Below are 24,620 nucleotides of genomic sequence, written 5' to 3'. Positions count from 1 at the left end.
TCACCTACAGGCAGGGGCATAGCTATGTGGGGCCACGGGGGCCTGGGCCCCCGTGGATTTGGCCCTGGACCCCCCTGCCGACGACCCTCTCGACCTCCCCCTCCCGCCACCAACCTGCCGTCACCTACGTTTGCTGGCAGGACGTCAGACTCAGAAACAGAACAAAGGAAGAAGAGGATCTCGGCTGGCGGGGGAGGGTTGGCAGCGGGAGGGGGGTCGAGAGGGTCGTTGGCGGGGGGGTCAAGGTGGTGGTGGTGGCGGGGGGTTGGCGGCGCCGGGGGGGGGGGCTAAAATGTGCCCCCTCACCTCGGGCTCTGGACCCCCCTCCCGCCCAAGTCTGGTTACGCCCCTGCCTACAGGACACTGTGAGGAGCTGACACTGCAGCTAAACAACCACCATGTTTGTCTGCTCTGTGGATTAAAAGGGGAGGGGGGCCTTCAATACTAGCTCTCTGTATGCACAGATGTTCCCCAGAAATCTTTCGGAGGGAACAACTGAGGCCAACTGTGGAGCTGCCTCGTTAAAATGCCAGACCTCAATTTCCAAGCAAGTACCAAAAAGACAAATCCAACGCTGGAGATATTGTGAAGAAATGCTTTATGGTTGCTGATACAGGGGGACCCGCCTATGCGCGGACCCCACTAGGATTGTCAGTGTTTGTTCGTTGATCTGCATATGCCTTGTGGCCAGTTTGGTTGCACCAAAGTCCCTTGAGTTGGTTTCTCCTGACTGTTTTGAATATAAAGTTTTTCCGAGGAACCATTGTATGACCCCTGATGTAGGTGTTTTGTGGTACCGAAACACGGACCGTGTCGGGTCCCCCTGTATCAGCAACCATAAAGCATTTCTTCACAATATCTCCAGCGTTGGCTTCGTCTTTTTGGTCAGCCTCTACTTCTCCTTGCTTGGTCTTCCCGACGTAGAGGTTTCTTACCGTCTTTGTTTTTTTAGACCTCAATTTCCTCCTAAGCTTAAAAGCCTTTACCGCAGAGGTTGCCGTGCTCTGTTCTGATGGAGAGGGTGGTCTTACTGCGGGCTTGCCGTACAAGGGACCCTGGCAGAACATCAAAGGCCCGAGAGGCAGTTTTGGACTCTGTTACCTGCAGGGATAGTGAGGTGCCGACCATAGGCGTAGACTGGGGGGGCGAGGGGGGGCAATGCCCCCCCAAACGACGATGAGGCGCCGCCGCGCCATTAGTTTAAAAAAAAAAAACACATGCAGGCACGCGCTCCTCTCCATCCGCTTGGCTTCCCTGCCCTCTCTGTCTGCGTCCCGCCTTCCTCTGACGTCAGAGGAAGGCGGGACGCAGACAGAGAGGGCAGGGAAGCCAAGCGGATGGAGAGGAGCGTGTCCGTCTACCCCTCTCTCTTCCTCCCTCCCTCCGGCGCAGGCAGCAGTCTTTTTCAGCGTTCCTGGCAGCGGTAGCGATGTACACGCTGCCTTCGGCTCTGCCCCAAAGCCTTCTCTTCAAGTTCCTGTTCCCGCATAGGTGGGAACAGGAACTTGAAGAGAAGGCTTCCGGGGCAGACCGAAGGCAGCGTGTACATCGCTACCGCTGCCAGGAACGCTGAAAAAGCTGAAGACTGTTGCCTGCGCCGGAGGGAGGGAGGAAGAGAGGGGGTAAACGGAGTCACGATCTTGGACCTTGCGGGGCAGTAGAAGGAAGATGGATGGAACTGGGAGGGGTGGGGAGCAGAGGGAAGGAGCAGGCGATGAATGGGATGGAGGGGTGGGGAGCAGAGGGAAGGAGCAAGAGATGGATGGGACTGGGAGGGGTGGGGAGCAGAAGGAAGCAGCAAGAGATGGTTGGGACTGGGAGGGGTGGGGAGCAGAGGGAAGGAAAAGAAGATGGATGGGACTGGGAGGGGTGGGGAGCAGAGGGAAGGAGCAAGAGATGGATGGGACTGCGAGGGGTGGGGAGCAGAAGGAAGGAGCAAGAGATGGATGGGACTGCGAGGGGTGGGGAGCAGAGGGAAGGAGCAAGAGATGGATGGGACTGCGAGGGGTGGGGAGCAGAGGGATGGACCAGGAGATGGATGGGATTGGGAGAGGTCAGGCACAGCAGAGGGAAGGAACAAGAGATGGATGGGACTGGGAGGGTGGGGAGCAGAGGGAAGCCTACTGGAAAGAAGACACTGCATAAAACAGAAGACACTGGGACCAAAGCGAATAGAAAAACTAAATGATCAGACAACAAAGGTAGATAAAAGTATTTTATTCATAATTTATTAATTGAAATGTGTCAGCTTTTTGAAATGTGCATCTGTGATATTTTGCCTGTAAATTTCAATTCCTTCCTCCATATTAGCATATTCATTTGCATATGTATATATGCAAATGATATGCGAATATGCTCCACCCATTCTTTGCCCCCCCAAATGAAACAGTCAAACTACGCCTATGGTGCCGACTCCTGGTGAACTGGTGAGGAAGAGCTCACTGGAAAATGCAGAAGCCCCAAGCACAAGGCAACAGCCCAACAGCTGGGCATGTTCACCAAAACCAACACAGGGCTTGAAAGCAGCAGCTTGGATTTCCTGCCCCTCCCCCCACCCCACCCCACCCCAACCCTACTCTGCTTCTCACCTGCTTTGCTGCTCTGTGGGCCCCTGTGTCTCAAGGTACGATCCAGTAACTGATGGGTTCGGGTCGGGCTAGCTCCTGCCATCAGTCGGGCTGTGGCTTCATGCAGAAAAACCTGGAATAGTCAGAGACAGAGAGAGTCAGGGAGCTGCTACGTGTGTTGCATCACTGCTGGTCACAGTCTATGCAGGAACTGCTCCCCATCCTCTGTCTCCCCTGGCCAGGGACCCTAAATATAACCTCTAAAGGAAGACATATGCCATCTTGGCTGCAGCATACAGACACAACTGCTTTCTCAAGAGCTCATGGTGGGTTGCACTGTATGTACGGAATTAAAGTTCAGGAGCCTCTCACCCGGCGCATGGCAGGCCGGAAGGACTGTGCCAGCCTGCGAAGGCTGCTCAGATCATTCTGGAAACCCCGAAGCTCCAGTGGCGAAGCCTGACACCCATTACCCAGCTGCTGTCCAACACAGCCCATCTGCTGCTGCCAAATGTTGGTCCTGGTCACCAAGAGGAGGTCAGAGATAAGAAGCTGAGCAGCCTGGAAAAAGCACAACAAAGAACTGATGAGCACAAATCCACAACCTGGTTACCTTCCACACAGCATTATCCAACTCTGAATCTCATAAGTATTGCCACACTAGGACAAACCGAAGGTCCAGCAAGCCCAGCATCCTGTTTCTAACAGTGGCCAGTCCAGGTCACAAGTACCTGGCAGAAACCCATATAGTAGCAACATTCCATGTAGAACCCCAAAGAGTAGCAAGATTCTAGAATTCTAAAGAATAACAAGATTCCATGCAGAATTTCAAAGTGTAGCAAGATTCCATTCAGAATCCAAGTACATAAGTGTTGCCACACTAGGACAAACCGAAGGTCCAGCAAGCCCAGCATCCTGTTTCTAACAGTGGCCAGTCCAGGTCACAAGTACCTGGCAAGATCCCAAAACAGTACAATACATTTTATGCCGCTTATCCTAGAAATAAGCAGTGGATTTTCCCCAAGTCCAATTTAATAATGGTCTATGGACTTTTCCTTTAGGAAGCCGGCCAAACCTTTTTTAAACTCTGCTAAGCTAACCACCTTTACCATATTCTCTGGCAACAAATTCCAGAGTTTAATTACACGTTGAGTGAAGAAACATTTTCTCCGATTCATTTTAAATGTACTACATTGTAGCTTCATTGGATTCCCCCTAGTCCTAGTATTTTTGGAAAGCATAAACAGTTATTAATTCAATATTTTTCACATTGTTTTTACTTTTCCACGGGTTCGAGATACACTTCTCTTTCCACAACTAGACCCCGATTCTTTTCTAACCCACACTCTATATTAAGGACATGTCCTTATTAAACAAATTACTGCCCACCCTGGTAATCTATCATTTACAAGTACTATTACCTTCACAATGAGATGAACGTAATTGAAATGCACCTGTATGTTACTGTCCTCAGAATACAGGTTACACTTATGATGAGACAATTCTTTAGAGAATGATAGGATAGAGGTGTTGTCGTGCCTGGGCTGCTGTCGGTGAGGGTGAGTCTGCCTCTGTATTGCACTGAAGGCGCATTGCACCCTTCGGGTCACCCATGCAATGCAACCACAATGCACTACAGCTGCAGCTACGTGGAAGCACAACACCAGGGCTGTTCCTGCAGGACATTTGGGAAGCCCGCTGGGGCACTGTACTATCAAGAACCAGGAAATGCAGCTTAGAAGCTCATTCAGAAAATCAGCAACCGTACTAGGATACATTGAAATGTGCCCCCACCCCCCCACCCCAGATTTATGCAGGTTTCAAATCTGAAAGTTTTCCTTAGTGCGATACACAGGTAGATAAGCTGAGCCAACATGATCCAGTAATGCGGAATCCTCTGCAAGTCCACTTCTGAGACTCTGCCACAGCAACTCAGTCTGACTGGCAGCATCTCCTGCTATTCCAGGAGAACCCCCCCCCCCCTCCTACAATTCCGTTTTTCAGCTCCCTCACAATTCCAATCATATATTGTGTGGTAATTCTTCGGCGTTATTAATTCAACTAGGAAAAAAGGCCCGTTTCTGACACAAATGAAACGGGCGCTAGCAAGGTTGTCCTCAGAGTGTGTGTGTGATACAGAAAGAGTGAATGTGTGTGTGTGACAGAGGGAGAGTGAATGTGTGAGTGTGTGTGACAGAGAGAGTGAGACTGTGTGCGAGAGTATGTGTGAGAATGAAAGTGTGTGCCAGGGGCCCCCTCCCTCCCAGTTTCAGGGTCCACCTGCGCCCCCTCCCTCCCAGTTTCAGGGTCCAGACCCCCTGCAAATTCCAGGATCCGCTCTCCCTCCCTCCCTCCCACCCAGTTTCTGGGTCTCTCCCCCTCCCTCCCAGTTTCAGGGCCACCCCCCCCCTCCCTCCATCCATCCCAGTTTCTGGGTGCGCCTGGCCCCCCTCCAAGTTCCAGGGTCCGGCCGCCCACCCTCCCACCCAGTTCCAGGATCGTTGCCCCCCCTCCCTCCCACCCAGTTTCAGGGTCCGCCTGCGCCCCCTCCCACCCAGTTTCAGGGTCCGCCTGCGCCCCCTCCCTCCCAGTTTCAGGGTCCGGACCCCCTGCAAGTTCCAGGATCCGCTCTCCCTCCCTCCCGCCCTCCCACCCAGTTCCAGGGTCTTCCCCCTCCCTCCATCCATCCCAGTTTCTGGGTGCGCCTGGCCCCCCTCCAAGTTCCAGGGTCCGGCCGCCCACCCTCCCACCCAGTTCCAGGATCGTTGCCCCCCCCCTCCCTCCCAGTTCCAGGGTAGTTGCCGCCTCTCTTTCCCTCCTCTCCAGCCACCCACCTGCAACGTTGTGAAGCTGACTCCGTGGCATCATTGAAGTGAAGGGTTCGTAATTTTCGTCAGGTTCGTCGCTCTTTAACCATCTCTGTCGGCCCTGCCCTCGCGCCTCTGATAGGTCCGCCACCTTCGACGTCAAAACGTGATGACGTCGAGGGCGGCGGACCTATCAGAGGCGTGAGGGCTGGGCCGAGCGAGATGGTGACAGAGCGACGAACCTAACGATCCTTACGAACCCTTCACTTGAAGCCACGGAGTCAGCTTCACAATGTTGAAGGTGCCTTTTATTATAGTAGAATTATTTTTCACATTGTTTTTACTTTTCCACGGGTTTGAGATACACTTCTGCTAACTTTTCCAGTACTAAAAGGTTTAAGCTATAGACGTCAACTTGACTCTCTGTTTTCTTTCCAGGCTGTCACTATTTGGAATGAACTCCCTTGAAATATAAGATTGGAATTTAATTATATGTGGCTGTGAAGGACATTGGAAACTTTTTTTGTTTGATAGATTTTATGTTGAAATATCTTTATTGTCATTAGAGCCATAAAACATAAGAAATCAGAAAACATCATACAGCATATCAAAAGAATAGCAGAATTCCAATCTAGCTGACATTTTGTAACAAACCCCTTTCCCCAAAAAAAACTACCTCCGACCCAACCCCATCCTCCCACCCTGTCAGACTGTCATAGTAATGCTTGAATGTTTTCACTTATATACACTGTCAGCTAGCACATTTGCTTATTTCCGATCTGAGGAAGAAGGGCAACCTTCGAAAGCTAATCAAGAAATGTATTAAGTTATGTCCAATAAAAAAGGTATCATCTTATTTTCTTTTCCATGTTTTATTTTGTTTGATTTCTATAGATTCTACATGGAATGTTGCTATTCCACTAGCAACATTCCATGTAGAAGTCGGCCCTTGTAGATCACCAATGTGGCCGCGCAGGCTTCTGCTTCTGTGAGTCTGACGTCCTGCACGTACGTGCAGGACGTCAGACTCACAGAAACAGAAGCCTGCGCAGCCTTCTACATGGAATGTTGCTAGTGGAATAGCAACATTCCATGTAGAATCTCCAATAGTAGCAACATTCCATGTAGAATCTCCAATGGTATCTATTTTACTGTCATAGTAATGCTTGAATGTTTTCACTTATATACACTGTCAGCTAGCACATTTGCTTATTTCCGATCTGACGAAGAAGGGCAACCTTCGAAAGCTAATCAAGAAATGTATTAAGTTATGTCCAATAAAAAAGGTATCATCTTATTTTCTTTTCCATGTTTTATTTTGTTTGATTTCTATTGAGAACCTTTAAGAGTGGACTAACACGGCTACCACACTCCTCCCCAAAAAACTGAAATTCCACCTCCCAGACCCCTAAACCCAAAACCTACTGACCACCTATTTCCAGAGGATTAGCAGTTAGTGTATCTGGGTTTAAAAAAGGTTTTTACAAGTTCCTGGAGGAAAAGTCCATAGTCTTTTACTGAGATAGACATGGGGAAGCCACTGCTTGTCCCTGGAATTAGTAGCATGAGCCTTGCTACTCTTTAGGATTCTGCAGGGAAGGCGATAGAACGAGAGGACATGAAATGAGATTGAAGGGGGGCAGACTCAGGAAAGATGTCAGGAAGTATTTTTTCACAGAGAGGGTGGTGGATGCTTGGAATGCCCTCCCGCGGGAGGTGGTAGAGATGAAAATGGTAACGGAATTCAAACATGCATGGGATATACATAAGCGAATCCTGTGCAGAAGGAATGGATCCTCAGAAGCTTAGCTGAAATTGGGTTGCGGAGCAGTTGGGGGGAAGAGGGGGTGGTGGTTGGGAGGCGAGGATAGTGGAGGGCAGACTTATACGGTCTGTGCCAGAGCCGGTGATGGGAGGCGGGACTGGTGGTTGGGAGGCGGGGAATCCTGCTGGGCAGACTTATAGGGTCTGTGCCCTGAAAAAGACAGGTACAAATCAAGGTAAGGTATACACATATGAGTTTATCTTGTTGGGCAGACTGGATGGACCATGCAGGTCTTTTTCTGCCGTCATCTACTATGTTACTATGTAGTTACTTTTTGGGATTCTGGAATCCTGTTACTCTTTGATATTCCGAAGTCTTGCTACTTTTTGGGATTCTGGAATCTTATTATTCTTTGGGATTCTGGAATAAGAACGAACCAATCATGCCAAACAAGTCCCTGCCCTATTCCCATATTTAAGAAAACACTGATCTATTAATGAATGTTTGATAAGTTTTAAGGTACTTATTGTACTTACATTTTTAATTTAATTTAATTTTAATTTATTGATGTAATTCCTCATTTGTTCGCTTGAGTTTCTTAAGATTGTAAACCGACTTGAACTTCAAGTTGGGATCTGTACGATAGATAAGTTCTGTATTAGATTAGATTTGCTATTCGATTCCAGGCCATGTCCAGACACCTGCATCGAATATCTGGGTTTTTGCGGCTGGTTATCCATTATCCGGTTAAGTACAATATTTAATACTGGACAAAGATAGGACTGTGTTTTAAGTGGTCCAGTTTGTCCGGTTAACTTATGTAGTTAAGTGTTGAATATTGGCATTTAACCATATCAGTGCTGACTCTGTCCCTGGACTGCCCACAAAATAGCCAGTTTAGTGCCACCCAGGGCGGAGCACTCCCTTCCTCTGAGCAAGGGGGTGCGTGAACCATGCGCGCGGCTGTCGGCTCTGCCGGTCCCCTGCCCCGAAACAGAAAGTTGACATCAGAGGGGGCAGGGGACCAGCAGAGCCAACAGCTGAAAGCCTGCTCCGCGCACCCCCTTGCTCAGAGGAGGGGGTGCTCCACCCTCGTATGGCAACTAAAGTACATAAGTACATAAGTATTGCCGCACTGGGACAGACCAAAGGTCCATCAAGCCCAGCAACCTGTTTCCAACAGTGGCCAATCCAGGTCACAAGTATCTGGCAGAAACCCATATAGTAGCAACATTCCATGTAGAACCTCAAAGAGTAGCAAGATTCCATTCAGAATCCCAATGAGTAGCAACGTTCCATATAGAACCCCAAAGAGTAGCAAGATTCCATTCAGAATCCCAAAGAGTAGCAACATTCCATATAGAACCCCAAAGAGCAGCGACATTCCATATAGAACCCCAAAGAGCAGCAACATTCCATTCAGAATCCAAGTACATAAGTGTTACCATACTGGGACAGACCAAAGGTCCATCGAGCCCAGCATCCTGTTTCCAACAGTGGCCAATCCAGGTCACAAATACCTGGCAAGATCCTGAAAAAGTACAAAACATTTTATGCTGCTTATCCCAGAAATAGCAGTGGATTTTCCCCAAATCAATTTAATAATGGTCTATGGACTTTTCCTTTAGGAAGCCATCCAGACTTTTTTAAAACCCCGCTAAGCCCGCGGCAGCTCCAGGCATTAATTGACATGCAACCTCAGGTATTAGCTAATAATGCATATCATCCAGGATGCCTCATCAAAGACTTTGTGGACACTTTCACATCTCAGCAAAGTTTTAATGCTATGCAGCTATTATTACAGCACAAGAGAGGTGTCAGTAGAACCCATGGGGGTACGAGTTTTGGGGGGTGGGGTGAAAGTAAAATGTATGATGGTACCTTTGAGAAGATGACTTCATGTATCTCATTCGGTTTAACTCATTGTTGAAGTGATGTTGTTTATATGTCAATAAAAAGATTTAAACATAAAACCCCGCTAAGCTAACCACCTTTACCACACCTGCTCCGTGCACCCCTTTGTTGCCTGCATCTGGGGCGGAACGCCCCCACCGCCCCGCCCCGCTATCAGCTGATAGCCCTCACACAGGTGACTTAACGAGCCAGGCGCCTCTCCTGCCCAATTAAATCACTTTGAATATTGCCCCCGTAATTATTATTACTAAGCTGGACCCTCTGTGAGTGGACACGGATCATAGCACTGAGCTGGCTGGCGGTTCTCACCTGCAGGTTTACATACACCTTACCTTATCAATATTGCCGTTGGCAGGAGAGGTGACGTTGAGGCTGTCTCTCAGGTAGCTGCTGGCTTTCTCGCACTGGGCCAGGCTGGCCTGGTTATTGTCTTGTTTTCCCAGCATGGCGCGTACAGCCTTGAACAGAGCCAGTGCCGCCCTTGGCAGTGGTTTCCTGCAGCCCACAACAGAGAACAGGCAAAGTGAGTGCAAAGCAAGCTTCATTCACCCCCGGACCCCAGCATATGAAGCGAGGGAAGAAAGGGGTCTGCTGGTGAACTTTGGACAAAAGATCGGAGCGGGGGATATGATAGAGATGTTTAAATACCTACATGGCATAAATGCACAGGAAACAAAAAAAAAATCTCCCAATCAAAAACAAAGGAAGTGTCCGAATTTATTAAATGTTCTTCACACACTTGTAGGTAAGAGAATCAGTGATGTTCCTAGGGGGGGGTGGTGGGTGCGGTCCGCCCTGGGTGCACGCCGCTGGGGGGGGGGGGGTGCCTTGCGTGCCTGTCCTTCGTTCGTTCCATGCTCCCTCTGCCCCGAAGGCGGAAGAGGTCACTAGACCACCAGGGCAGTAGTAAGTAAGGGGATAGGAGGCTAGCGATTTGCCCGTTTGTCCGGATTTCTGGACAAACGGGCAGATTGGCAAAACCTGCCCGGTTGCCCGGACATGTCCTCAAAAAGATCCGGACATATGGTAGCCCTAGGCTTGGGGATCCCACCAGCTCAGGTATTTAATGTTTTTTTGTTGATGCCGAGGAGGAGAAGGGTGTAGAGACTTCATGTGCCCAACCCAGTTTGCCCAGTGGCCGCTGAAATCCTCTGGCCTTTTTCCCTGCTTTTTTCTCCGTACTCACGGATAACCCCAGGACCACATGCTTCTCAGATGCCAGAGATTAAATCTCCAAGACTGAACCCCACAATCTTTGTTCTTACAGCAATTTGAAGAACAGGAGATCGTTGCTAAAGCAGACAGCTACCCATAACACTCTCTCCCTCACCCCACGGCGCCGGGGTCACCCACAGGCTTTGGGCATGGCTCAGTTCCCAGCATGTTAATTTGGGTTTGCTGGTGCTGGTCTATTTTATTCTCTGGTATGTGGAGAAGAGGTTTTGCCCTGCTTCAGAAAACGGGGCATTGAAGGAGCAAAAGCGGAATCCTGTTTACTGAGCACTCACTCGGATGCATGCAGACTCTTCGGCATGTGTTCCGCCAGCGGGTACAGTCTCTCTGCGGCCTCATCGTCCCCCTGCAGCCAGTTGATAGCTACGATGATGATGGAAGCCCACCATTTAGCGACAGGGTCGGTCCCTGCAAAGGAGAACAAGGCACTGCATGAGGACAACCGGGGCAGACAACGGTAGAAGGGGACGTGTGTGCAAAACTCATCCCCTTCCCTGGAAGACCTCGCTGCGGAGAGAAGCTCAGAAGGAAAAACACTGCCCCCCCCCCCCAACCAACGATGAAGTCTACAGAGCTGGTCTGCAGCTGATTAAGGGGTAACCATGTAGTGGAAAACTAACACCCTCAAACACCAGCACATCCTGGGAAAGGTGGGGCGGGGGTGGGGGGCTCTTTTACAAATCATGGTGAGGTGCTTGTTGAAATGGGCAACCTTTAACCCTCTGCCCTCCTGGCCCACTATCTGAGGGACAGATTAAGGGTGCTTTTGGCCTTGGGTGGTATCGCTCCATCCACTCACACCACCCTTTTACCCTTAAGTGAATTCATCCTCCTCTGTTTGGGCCCTGGCCGTCACCCCTTGCAGTTCACCGGCCCAGTTACACCCGTCCCATCACCACCCTTCAGTCCATCACTGATCTCACTACCCTAGCAGGAGAGACTACGCCCGGACAGACAGCTTACCTCCCCCTTCCCCCTCCCCTAACAACCAGGAAAACTGATGAACTGGGTCAAAGTTAATCAGGAAATTAAAATAGCGGTTTGTGGCTCTCAGGCCACCCCTACAGCACAAATGGAAGTTACCAGATAAACGCTCAAGTCACACAGACGATCTCAAAACTAGCAGAAGAAAGTATAATTTGGCCAGCAGACAGAAAAAAACCCCAAACAAACGGGGGGAAGGATACTGTTTAAAGTTTCCAAACGGTCTTCTCATGTACTCAGATTTGTAACCGTGAAGAGGTTAATCAGTGATGCTACTGTGCTGTTTGTATTCAATTCACACGGCACTGCAGAAGTACAGCACAGCTAAAGACTGCAACTTTGAGATTTTCCAATCCCCGAAACAGCGAAAGTTCAAAAGAAGGTCGTACTGAGGCAGCCATGGGCAAAGAAAGTGTTAACTCTGAGAAATTATATACATAAGAAATGATATTAAAAGCTTGAAGTTTGAATTCTAACTTTTTACCTTGCAACTAAAGTGAAGAAATGCCAGATGGTTCATATTATTTCAATGTCTAGCTTGCCGAGCAAAAGGTTAAAAAGGTCAGAGACAGGAATTTCTTTCACCCTTGTGAGTGATGGATTGCTAAATGCTGGCACAGCTGTAAATTATTATGAATGAATAAAGGAATGAGCCAGACATATGATATACTGTAGTTTAAAGCTGAAATAATTTCAGAAGTTCTTGATATGTAGATTTTGTTATAAGGAGATAGCTTAGATATAGATAGAGACCATTATAAGTATGTAGAATATGTCTTATAAGGATGCTTACTTTAGAATATGCTGTATTCTGTGTAAATTAATAAGTTTTGTGTCTGTGTAGAATGTCTGTTAAATTCTGTATTACTCTTTGTCTGCAGTGAAGAGGCCAACATGTGTTTTGAGTTTTCTGTGGTCTTAGCTAGTTCTGTGAAGGAAGCTGATAGGTGAAAAAGGTCAGGACTAGTCAGCTCTCTTCTCCTTGATTAATTATAGGTAAAATGTAGAAATGGTCTTGAAAGTAATAACCTGATATGTATGCCATTAAGTAAGATTGGCCCTTGACCCCTTTAATGAATGCCAGAGTTTAGTTAGCAGTTAGTACTAGGAATATGAGAATAATAAATGTAAGAATATCCATTATCCTCTAAGGGAACCCAGGTTAAGCTATAGATGAGAAATCAATCATAATAACATGCAGGAGTTCTGGAGACCAAATGTCTGGTGTAAGGGGCCCCAGGTCACAGGTCAGTTTAGGATGTCTGGAACCTATGTAACTGATATTTGTATAGAACTGATTGGTTGAGGCAAGGTAATCAATCTATTCCTTAACCAATTGGAGAGTAAGGGGGCTAGGCTAGGCTAGATAGAACTGTATTTAAGTGGGAGAAGAAGCAGGTTACGTCAGAAGGAGCTCAGAAGAAAGAGAAGGACAGAAGGAACAGACAGAAGAAGGAGAAGACAGCATAAGAAGAGAAGCAGCTGAGACAGAAGCCACAAAGACACAGAGAGCTGAGAGAGAGACAAAGAGAGCTGAGAAAGAGAAGAAGAGACTTAATGCTGATGTTCTACTTTGTTTGCTGGCAAATAAAGAAGATTTCTCTCTCATTCTGGTGTGCTGTCTGACTCCTGAAGTATCACAAATTCATGCATCCATTCCTGCAACAATTCTTGGTGGCAGCGGTGGGATTCTGAATCCTGCATTAATCCCAGCACCCAACTGACTGGAGAACATTCGCCGGGTATGTATTCTGTATTCTGTATTATAATTCTAGCTAGAAAGTTGTAAACCAGCCCCTCAAAAATTGAGGGAAGGAGAGCCTGATCAACTCTCAGCGAAGGCCCTAGTACCTTCTAGTCTAGTGGAGATTAGAAGCGAAACCGCTTAAGCTTATCTGTATCTGAGAAATTTGAAATTGTTGGGTGGGATTTTCTGTATGGAATGTGTGATGCGTGAATGATTAACTGAGTGCGGACTTCTTATAGCTGCGTTTCCAATTAACGCGAGTTCAATTGGCCAGCGACGGAAGGAAGCGATTGCTGTCTGTCTACCTAGTGTCTCGAGAGTGCGGACCCCTTACTGCACTTTCAAAAATTCCCTCCCCCTTTGTGTGTTGTAACTGTAAGCATTATGGGTGGGACATCATCTAGACAAATTGCTACCCCCCTAGATTGTATGCTTAAGAATTTTAAAAAAGGATTTTTAATTAATGACTATGGACAGACTTTAAGCTCAAGTACTCTAAGAACCTTGTGTGAAGTTGAGTGGCCATCTATGGGAGTGGGGTGGCCCCCTAGTGGCAGCTTAGATATTGAAGTAATCCGGAAGGTCTACAGCATAGTTGTAGGAGAACCAGAATATTCTGAACAACTCCCTTATATAGATTCCTGGGATAGCCTTGTGACTGACCCTCCCTCTTGGTTGAAAACTTATATGGGATCCCCAGTAAAATTCATGTTAGGCCGTGCTCAAAGAAAGATTAGAAAATCTAAACTAGAAGAGGGAAAGAGCCCCAGGAAGCCTACCACCCAATCGGTGGCTTCCGCCCCTACCCTGCCTGAGAAACCCATACTCTCTGATGACCCCTCAGATCTTGAGCCACCACCTTATGGCCCATTGTTGGGGTTCCGTGCCGCCCCTAGAGATCCACGCCGCCCAGCCCAAGCTTCTCCAGTACAGGCTTCTCCGGATAGTTCCTCCCCCACTGTGCGAACCCCACCACATCCTAGGTTGGACTTTTCAGCCAGTCTCTACCCTCCTCTGCCACATCCTTCCCTGTTAACCTCCGAAGACCCGCTTTGGGCTCCACTCCCTGACTCCTCAACTCCTGACAGCCCAGCCTCTCCTTCTAGTACCCCTACCCACTCATCAGGGGCCCGGCATCCCTTTCAATGGACTGACTCACCTGTGACCACCTCTCAGTCTATGAGTACCCCTCCCCATCCCTCAGGGTTTCAACCTACCTCCCCTGAATGGGTTAGACCTGCTGCAATCACCTTTGAGCATGATAGGAGGGTAGCTCCTAGCTCTACCTCAGATTCCATTCCCACCTCCTCGAGAGTTCTGCCACTCCGTCAGGTAACTACCACTCGACCGGATCCTAATAATCAGGGTCAGGTTATACAGGCACAGGCCTATCAGTATGTACCCTTCACAACCACCGATCTCCTGAATTGGAAGACGCATTACCCCTCTTATACTGAAAAGCCTCAGGCAGTGGTGGACCTAGTGGCTAGCATTATGGCCACCCATAACCCAACCTGGACTGATTGTCAACAACTTCTCCTGACCCTCTTCACAACTGAGGAGAGGCGGAAGATTTTGCAAAATGCTGAGGCCATAACGCGAGCGCGTGCCCCCGAGGGGACACAGAACCTAGAGGAATGGGTTAGAGCTCGGTTTCCTCGCGCAGCTCCAGTTTGGGATCCAAATAATGAGCAGCACTATGAACTGTTGTCTGGCTATTGCCGGGACTTGCTGGAAGGTATGAGGAAAGGCATAAAGAGGCCCATTAATCTGGCAAAGGTCTCTGAAATTCTCCAAGGGGCAACTGAATCCCCTGGGGCCTTTTTAGAGCGACTAATTGAAGCCTACAGAACATACACCCCATTTGACCCTGAAGCCCTAGAAAACCAGAGAATGGTGAATAGTGCATTGGTGGCCCAGAGTATGCCAGATATCCGGAAGAAGTTGCAGCGTCAAGAGGGATTCGCAGGGATGAATACCACCCAGCTAATTGAGATCGCAACCAAGGTTTTCATTAATAGAGATCAGGAGGTGCGTCGAGAGGCTGACCGGAAGATGCAGAAGAAGGCCGACCTTTTAGCGGCAGCCATTACTAATTCCACCCTTAATCGAGGTCGACCTCTAGCTAATGGGAAGCCAAAGTGGGACCCCGGACCACCAGCCAGGCCCCGAGATTCCTTCAATCAATCCCGGCCAAGGGGGGAGAATCCCAGACCAAGATTGGAGAGGGATCAGTGTGCCTACTGTAAGGAAAGAGGGCACTGGAAAGATGAATGCCCCCAGAGGCGCCAGGGACTGAGAAGGGGACCAGGAGATCGAGGAAGCCGAGGCCGAGTTCGAGAGGGAAGATATGAGCCTCCTGAATCTGACATCATCGGGATAGCCGAGATGGCAGAATGGGACGAATAGGACAGACCGGGTTCCTACAAACTGGGCTCCCAGGAACCTATGGTCAAGTTAACTATAGGGAGCCGCTCAATTCCATTCATGATTGATACAGGAGCTGAACATTCTGTTGTGACGGAGCGATTAACGCCTGTGTCTGGAAAAACTGTCCGAGTGGTGGGAGCCACGGGGGTGCAGAACCGGAGGCCCTTCCTGACGACCCGTAGATGCCAGTTAGGCTCACACACAGTCACTCATGAATTCCTGTATATGCCAGACTGTCCAATCCCTTTGTTAGGTCGAGACCTGCTGTCCAAGCTTAGGGCCCAAATTACCTTTGACTCTGATGGCCAGACTTCGGTCTCCTTTCGGCCCCCGACATCCAGCCCTAAGGGTATATTGAGTTTCTGCTGCCCTCTTGAAGAAGAATGGCGGCTGCATCAGTCACATGGCCAAGTTGACCTACCCCTGGCGGACAGCTTTCAGGTCAGTGGGGTATGGGCAGAAGATAATCCCCCAGGGTTGGCCCGAAATATTCCTCCTGTCCATGTAGACTTACTTCCAAATGCCCGGCCAATCCATCTTCGCCAATACCCAATTCCCAGAAAGGCTCTGGAAGGGATCCAAGCACACCTGAATCGTCTGTTATCCCATGGAATTATTCGACCTTGTCAGTCTCCATGGAATACGCCACTGTTGCCAGTTCAGAAGCCAGGGACTGAGGACTACCGGCCAGTCCAAGATTTACGGGTGGTTAACAAATCCACTATTTCATTACACCCTGTAGTGCCTAATCCATATGTCCTACTAGGATTGATACCTTCTGGAGCTACCCATTTCACGACACTAGACCTAAAAGATGCCTTCTTTGTATTCGGGTGGCCCCCGCCAGTCAACTGCTTTTTGCCTTTCAATGGGAAAACCCAGTAACAGGAAGGAAGCTTCAGTATACATGGACCCGCCTGCCACAGGGGTTCAAGAACTCCCCCACCATTTTTGGGACTGCCCTTGGACAAGACCTTAAGACTTTTAAATCTGAGCCTTCCAGGCGAGTTTTACTCCAGTATGTAGATGACCTCCTGATTGCAGCAGAGACTCAGGAAGAGTGTTTTGAGGCTACCAGAGAATTGTTGGAGTTACTCTTGGATGCAGGCTATAAGGTCTCACGCTCAAAGGCCCAACTTTGTCAGTCAGAAGTGAAGTATCTGGGCTTTTGTATTTCCCAGGGAAGTCGGAGACTGGATGTCAGTAGGAAGCAAGCAGTTGCTGCAATTCCCCAACCCAAGTCCAGAAGGGAAGTTAGGGAATTTCTGGGAGCAGCCGGATTCTGCAGAATTTGGATTCCAAATTTTGCATTGATGGCGAAACCCCTTTACCAGGCCACAAAGGGGGGTGAAAAGGAACCATTTGAATGGGGACCTACTGCTCAACAATCCTTCATTGCCATAAAGAAAGCCCTACTCCAAGCCCCTGCGTTAGGCCTTCCTGATGTGGAGAAACCTTTCTCACTGTATGTCCATGAGCGACAGGGGGTTGCTCTGGGTGTGCTGACCCAGATGATGGGATCCTGGCAGAGGCCTGTTGCATACCTGTCTAAACAGCTGGATGGAGTGGCTAAAGGATGGCCAGCCTGCATGAGGGCCATTGCAGCAACAGCCTTACTGGTCCAGGAAGCTGACAAGCTGACCTTGGGGCAAGAACTGGTTGTTAAAGTCCCCCACGCAGTTCTTACCCTCATGGAGTATAAGGGCAACCACTGGTTTACAAATAACCGCATGGTTAAGTACCAAGCTAGCTTGTGTGAGAATCCACGGATACACCTGGAAACAGTGGCTACATTCAATCCCGCCACTCTTTTGCCAGCATCTGAGGGACCTCCGGATCATGACTGTATCCAAACCATGGATGAAGTGTACTCCAGTCGACCAGATCTTAAAGATGTTCCGTGGAGGGACCCAGATGTAATTTATTTCACAGATGGAAGCAGTTACGTGGAGAACTCCAAGCGATTGGCAGGCTATGCTGTGGTGACAGAAGACAAGGTGATAGAAGCAAGAGCCCTGCCCCAAGGAACTTCAGCCCAGAAAGCAGAACTTGTGGCCCTCATACGAGCTCTGGAGTTAGCAGCAGGACTAGTGACCAACATTTATACTGATTCCAAGTATGCCTTCACAACTCTACATGCTCATGGAGCTTTGTATAAGGAAAAGGGACTCATAAATGCTGCAGGCCAACCTGTTAAGTATGGACCTGAAATACTTCAGCTGCTAGAGGCTGTGTGGGCCCCTAAGAAGGTAGCTGTTATTCACTGTAGGGGACACCAAAGGATAGATACTCCAGTGGCCCGAGGGAACCGCCATGCTGATCGGGTGGCCAAGGAAGCTGCTCGAGGACCCCCAGCAAGTACTGTGACTCCCCTGTTCCAAATTCGACTGCAAGAATGGACGCCTATGTATACCCAAATGGAAGAGAAATGGGCTCAAGAAGAAGGTGCAGTAAGGAGACCTGATGGCTGGTTACATCTCCCTGATACCAGAGTTCTGGTGCCACGCCACCTAGCTTGGCCTGTAGTGTCTCAAGCTCATGACCTATCGCACTTAGGGAAAACAGCACTAGCCCGCCTACTCAGTCGAGTAGTGGTGCTGGAAGGATTGGATAGTCTGGTTGCCACTGCCTCTGCCCGATGTACTCTCTGTGCCCAGAATAATGCTCGTCAGGGACCCCGTATTCCACCAGGAGTTCAGTCTAGGGGACTAACACCCTTTGAGTCCCTAGTTATAGACTTCACAGAAATGCCCAGGAGCGGTAGGCTCCGATACCTCTTGGTCATGGTCTGTACCTTTTCTGGGTGGGTGGAAGCATATCCTACAGTCACTGAGAAAGCCACAGAAGTAGCTCGAGCCCTCCTTAGGGATGTCATCCCCAGGTATGGACTGCCCCTTGCCATAGGTTCAGATAATGGGCCCGCCTTTGTTGAAGCTACACTTCAGGCCCTGTCCCGCGCATTGCGCATTACCTGGAAATTGCATTGTGCTTATCGTCCCCAGAGTTCAGGGCAGGTTGAGCGGGCAAACAGAACCTTGAAAAATAGCCTAGCAAAGATTTGTCAGGAAACCCAACTGAAATGGCCACAGGCACTGCCACTAGCCCTCTTCCGCCTCCGATGCACTCCAACTAAAGGAACAGCCCTCTCTCCCTTTGAAATTGTGTATGGGAAGCCCCCAGCCATTTTGCAGGGAATTAAGGGAGACATAGGGATTTTAGGGTCTGCCCAGGTACAGGAGCAGGTAGCCCTCTTGGGCAAGATAATTTCTGAGCTTCAGTCTTATGTGAGAGAAATAAACCCTGTCCCCTTCCAGGCTCAGGTACATTCCTTCCTGCCAGGGGATAGAGTTTGGGTGAAAGACTGGAGGCTCCAGCCTTTGGGGCCCCGATGGAAAGGACCTTTTACTGTTTTGCTTTCTACCCCTGCAGCTGTGAAGGTCGCAGGGATTACTCCATGGGTCCATTGGTCTCGAATTAAGTCTGCTGATCAGACTGAGCCCAGCACGGATCAGACGGAGCCTAGACAGTGGAGAGCAGAAAGTGATCCAGCGGAGCCATTGAAGTTGCGCTTGACCCGAACCAAAGAATCTACTAGCTGAAAAGAAGGGTCAACTGTATACTGCAGGAGCGGCTGAACTTCGGCTTCACACTGAGACTCTTTCTGTCCAGATTCTGGCTTTCTTGGAATTTGAGAGCTTGATCCTTGTCAGTTGAGGGTCTATCCCAACTGGTATAAGAACTCAAAGACTGAGAACATTATATGAGAGTAATCTGTGATTAGCACAGACTGTTGAAATATTATTGCTTAATTAGTTTGCTGTATTTGTTTTAGATTAGGAAGAAAGAAAATGTTAGTAGTTTGGATGCTTTTGTTGTTTTCTACTCCTTGCCTCCTTGTTCCTAAAACACCAACTCGTTCCAACCTTTGGTTACACTCTGTCCAGGAACTAATTAGCCAGGCAAAGATTACTTCCCCTTGTATTGTGTGTTCCCGATTTTCTCCTTATACCACAGATGTCCCAGCTGTTCCTGTCCCTGTGCAGCTCCCAGCTCTTATACCTCCCTACTTTTCGAGTTCAGGCCCTTGGAGCCAGGATTATACTTGGTGGTCCTTTTATAATGCTACTTCCCCCTCTGACTCTTCTCTAAGGCCAGTTTTTACGTCTCCCTATCCAGCTTCTGGAGTGTTTTGTTTAACAAGAGACATCTTAACTGTTCTTCCCATTCCCTGTAACTATACTAATGTTCTCCCAGAGAAGGAGGAACCTGTGTGGGTAGTTTCTCCAGGTACTCCTATGTGCCCTACTACCATACCTGCAGATTATGACCAAGGTGATTATCTGGCTCCTAACTATACTACTGAGAAGACTATAGTGTCCCATCCTATTTTCTACTTTCATAAGTCCCCGGGGTATGAAGGGGTTGCATCATATGAGCGGTCTGTTACAATTGGGGATTGGCACCTATGGTGTACAAAGTCTCCATTTCTTCTTCGTTCCCCCTGGGATAGGGGCTCGCATTATGGGCATCCTAATCTCCATCCTGTGCCTACATTTATTGGGAACTTTCGTCGCCCTCTCCTTGGTCATTACTGGCTCTGTGATAATGTCCTCCACATGATTCTTCCCCCCACATATGATTTTTGTGTATTGGTAACCTTGAATTATTTTCCTAAAGTTATTCCTCTTCTCAAGCCACCATCCCCGCACCGCTCTAAGCGAGAGGCCTTGTCCTTACCCTCCTCCGTTGCCACAGAGGATGAGGCGATTGAATTAGCCCTCCAGTATATTAACTCTACTTATCCTCTGACTAAAAAGAGACTTGTAGCCCTTTCTGCCACGGCCTGGATTCCAATTGGGGGCCCGGTAGCGGGTATTACTGAACTAGGTATGGCCACCCGGAGACTTCAATCCCTATTTCATGTTCTAGTTCATGAGCTGAATGTGGTAGTCAATGCATTGCAGGATCAAATTAATGAATTAAGTATAGTTTCTCGGTATAACCGTATGGGTCTTGACTATCTCTTTGCAGCCCAGGGTGGTCTCTGCACAGTGCTAAATTCTTCAGAGTGCTGTATTATTGTCATAAATAGGACGCATGTAGTTAGGCATGCTATGGATAAAGTCCTACAGTTGGCCAGCCTTAATGTGGAGGATTACCGAGGAGGATTAGACCTTACCTCCTGGTGGTGGTCATTGACCTCCTGGATACGTCCCTTGTTCATTTCCCTAATAGTCTTAGTTTTAGCAGGGTTGTTGTTTTGTTTCCTGGCCTCATGTGCTTCGGCAGTATGCCGTCGGACCTTAACAAGTAGGGTAATGGTGGTTCATAAGTCTATTCCTAGTTAGGACCACTATAATCTCCAGAGTTTGAGTTGTGAGACTTATCTCTGCATAAGCTGATTTTAGTCTCAAAGGGGGGAATGAGGCAGCCATGGGCAAAGAAAGTGTTAACTCTGAGAAATTATATACATAAGAAATGATATTAAAAGCTTGAAGTTTGAATTCTAACTTTTTACCTTGCAACTAAAGTGAAGAAATGCCAGATGGTTCATATTATTTCAATGTCTAGCTTGCCGAGCAAAAGGTTAAAAAGGTCAGAGACAGGAATTTCTTTCACCCTTGTGAGTGATGGATTGCTAAATGCTGGCACAGCTGTAAATTATTATGAATGAATAAAGGAATGAGCCAGACATATGATATACTGTAGTTTAAAGCTGAAATAATTTCAGAAGTTCTTGATATGTAGATTTTGTTATAAGGAGATAGCTTAGATATAGATAGAGACCATTATAAGTATGTAGAATATGTCTTATAAGGATGCTTACTTTAGAATATGCTGTATTCTGTGTAAATTAATAAGTTTTGTGTCTGTGTAGAATGTCTGTTAAATTCTGTATTACTCTTTGTCTGCAGTGAAGAGGCCAACATGTGTTTTGAGTTTTCTGTGGTCTTAGCTAGTTCTGTGAAGGAAGCTGATAGGTGAAAAAGGTCAGGACTAGTCAGCTCTCTTCTCCTTGATTAATTATAGGTAAAATGTAGAAATGGTCTTGAAAGTAATAACCTGATATGTATGCCATTAAGTAAGATTGGCCCTTGACCCCTTTAATGAATGCCAGAGTTTAGTTAGCAGTTAGTACTAGGAATATGAGAATAATAAATGTAAGAATATCCATTATCCTCTAAGGGAACCCAGGTTAAGCTATAGATGAGAAATCAATCATAATAACATGCAGGAGTTCTGGAGACCAAATGTCTGGTGTAAGGGGCCCCAGGTCACAGGTCAGTTTAGGATGTCTGGAACCTATGTAACTGATATTTGTATAGAACTGATTGGTTGAGGCAAGGTAATCAATCTATTCCTTAACCAATTGGAGAGTAAGGGGGCTAGGCTAGGCTAGATAGAACTGTATTTAAGTGGGAGAAGAAGCAGGTTACGTCAGAAGGAGCTCAGAAGAAAGAGAAGGACAGAAGGAACAGACAGAAGAAGGAGAAGACAGCATAAGAAGAGAAGCAGCTGAGACAGAAGCCACAAAGACACAGAGAGCTGAGAGAGAGACAAAGAGAGCTGAGAAAGAGAAGAAGAGACTTAATGCTGATGTTCTACTTTGTTTGCTGGCAAATAAAGAAGATTTCTCTCTCATTCTGGTGTGCTGTCTGACTCCTGAAGTATCACAAATTCATGCATCCATTCCTGCAACAGTACAAGTCCCTTTATCCTGGCCTGCACATGGCATTCCCTGAACTCTTCAGAGTGCTAGATAGGCAAGTCACAAATTGAGCTAAGCAAGGATGAAAAGAGTGAACCCCACTGCCAAGTACCAAGGCTAAGAGCAGCGCTCTCACCTGTGAAACACATCATGCTGGAGCTGATGGAGAAGGACTGGTTGGGTGTGGCGGCTGCATCTGAACAGCCATTCAGCAGCTGCAGGTACTCCAGAGCGTCCGAGAACTCCCTGCTAGGACAGAGGGAACATTTTTTTTTTTTAAATGGCTTAGAGACAGACCAAGATGTAAGGCATTCCTTGTGAAATCCCCACACATATCTAGCAATGTAAGAATGCCTTATGTCATGTTATTATCTTGTTTTCCATTACCATGCTACACAAACTACTTCTGTAACACCAAATGTCAATTCTCCTCTCATTTCCACTATCCATGATATATTGTAAGCCACATTGAGCCTGCAAAGAGGTGGGATAATGTGGGATACAAATGCAATAAATAAATAAATAAATAACAACACAACCCTTCCTCAGGGCAGGGCTGGCATCCAGAGCCGTAGCGAGGGGAGATGACACCTGGGGCGGGTCGCCGCTGCGCACCCCCCCCCAGGTGCAGCACGGCGCACCCCCCCCCCCCCCCCCCGGAGCGCATACCTGCGGCGAGGGATGGGCGGGAGGGCTGATCCGCCCCGACTGTACGTTGCTGGGGTGTGTCGGCTCCGCGCTGATTCACTGCTCTCTCTGTCCCGGAACCGGAAGTAACCTGTTCCGGGGCAGAGAGGGCAGTGCACCCGGGGCGGACCGCCCCCCTGCCCCCCCCCCTTCCTACGCCACTGCTGGCATCACAAAGCCACACTCTGATCTGTGGTAGGGCCATGACTCCCACTTCCAGGGAAATGTCCAAACGTTCATCCAACCTTATGTTCCTCGCTGAAGAAAGCACTGAGAAAGCAGAATGGAGCGAGAGAAGGACTGAAAGAGAGAGGGAAGAAAAGGGAAAGACAATACCAGGGAGCCTTCAAGAATGCCGTGTATTTTTCAGCAACAATACATGCTGCATGAAGAGTGATGTATATTCCCATTCGGTGATGTGCACGTTCGTATCGACAATGTACGTCTGCATATTCCCATGTCACTGGTGTGCATGTCTGTGTAGGACATGAATATGACATCAGCAGCAGTGTATATTCCCGTGTCACCAGTGTACAGTTCTGTGTTGGATGTGTATATGACGTCAGCAGCAACGCATATTCCCGTGTCACTGGTGTACAGGCCTGTGTTGGACGTGTATATGATGTGAGCAGTGGTGTATATACCCGAATCACCAGTGCACCTGTTCGTATCGATGGCATATATATCTGTGTGGCACACGAATATGACATCAGCAACTGTGTATATTCCCATTCGGTGATGTATATGTTCGTATCGACAGTGTACGTCTGTGTTGGACGTGCGTATGATGTCGCAGGTTGCGTATATCCCTGTATCACTGGTGCATGTTTGTATTGATGGCATATATGTCCGAGTAGGACACGAATATGACATCAACAGAAGTATATTCCCTGTGTCACCGGTGTAAGTGTCTGTGTTGGACGTATATATGAAATCAGCAGCAGCGCATATTCCCGTGTCACAGGTGTACATGACTGTGTTGGATGTGTATATGATGTGAGCAGTGGTGTATATACCCGAATCACTAGTGTACCTGTTCGTATCGATGGCATATATATCTGTGTGGCACATGAATATGACATCAGCAGCTGTGTATATTCCCATTCGGTGATGTACATGTTCGTATCGACAGTGTACGTCTGTGTTGGACTTGCGTATGATGTCGCAGGTTGCGTATATCCCTGTATCACTGGTGCATGTTTGTATTGATGGCATATATGTCCGAGTAGGACACGAATATGACGTCAGCAGCTGTGTATATTTCCATGTCACCAGTGGACATGTATATCACGTCAGCAGGACTGCATATTCCCATGTCACTGGTGTACAGGTGTGTGTAGGACATGAATATGACATCAGCAGCTGTGTATATTCCCATTTGGTGATGTGCATGTTCGTATCGATGGTGTATGTGTCTCTGTTAGACGTGGACATTCCCGTGTCACCGATGTACAGTTCTGTGTTGGAAAAGCACATTACATCAGCAGTCACGTGCACTTTAGTCCATGAAAGCAGCATTCAGTATTTTCAACACTGTATATTACAGCAGCACAATCTGCCGCTTACTTACCCATCTGCCTCACATGCAGGTTTGACCTCCTCTGGTTTGGCTACACAGTACAGGGCTTTCTCCAAGAGGTGCTCCCGGAACGCCTGCGTGACTTGAGCAAGAGGATCAACTGTTCCCAGAGGAAAAAAAAAGAATTATAATCAGCTCCACTACATCTCTGACATGCACATCAGAGAGCTGTAATCCCACCACCCCTTGAACTGAGCC

The 24,620-nt window shown here is 48.1% G+C and overlaps 1 protein-coding gene across 6 annotated transcripts in view; it reads right to left on the bottom strand.

Moving 5' to 3' along the window:
- Nucleotides 1–24,620, bottom strand: part of SREBF1 (sterol regulatory element binding transcription factor 1) — a 65,729-nt gene that overhangs the window by 5,233 nt on the left and 35,876 nt on the right. For 3 of the 6 annotated variants that reach the window (XM_030211868.1, XM_030211870.1, XM_030211872.1), the window contains exons 13-18: nt 24,414–24,522; nt 22,293–22,405; nt 10,562–10,694; nt 9,386–9,548; nt 2,940–3,128; nt 2,589–2,700 (exon numbers count right to left, since the gene is read on the bottom strand). In XM_030211868.1, the coding sequence (XP_030067728.1) occupies nt 2,589–2,700; nt 2,940–3,128; nt 9,386–9,548; nt 10,562–10,694; nt 22,293–22,405; nt 24,414–24,522 (819 nt within the window). The remainder of the gene's footprint in view (nt 1–2,588; nt 2,701–2,939; nt 3,129–9,385; nt 9,549–10,561; nt 10,695–22,292; nt 22,406–24,413; nt 24,523–24,620) is intronic. The other 3 variants (XM_030211869.1, XM_030211871.1, XM_030211873.1) reach the window with 1 other exon arrangement.

The sequence above is a fragment of the Microcaecilia unicolor genome, chromosome 8, assembly GCF_901765095.1.
Source record: "Microcaecilia unicolor chromosome 8, aMicUni1.1, whole genome shotgun sequence".
In the NCBI taxonomy this organism is placed as follows: Eukaryota; Metazoa; Chordata; class Amphibia; order Gymnophiona; family Siphonopidae; genus Microcaecilia; species Microcaecilia unicolor.
This window is presented reverse-complemented; position numbering and strand designations above follow the sequence as displayed.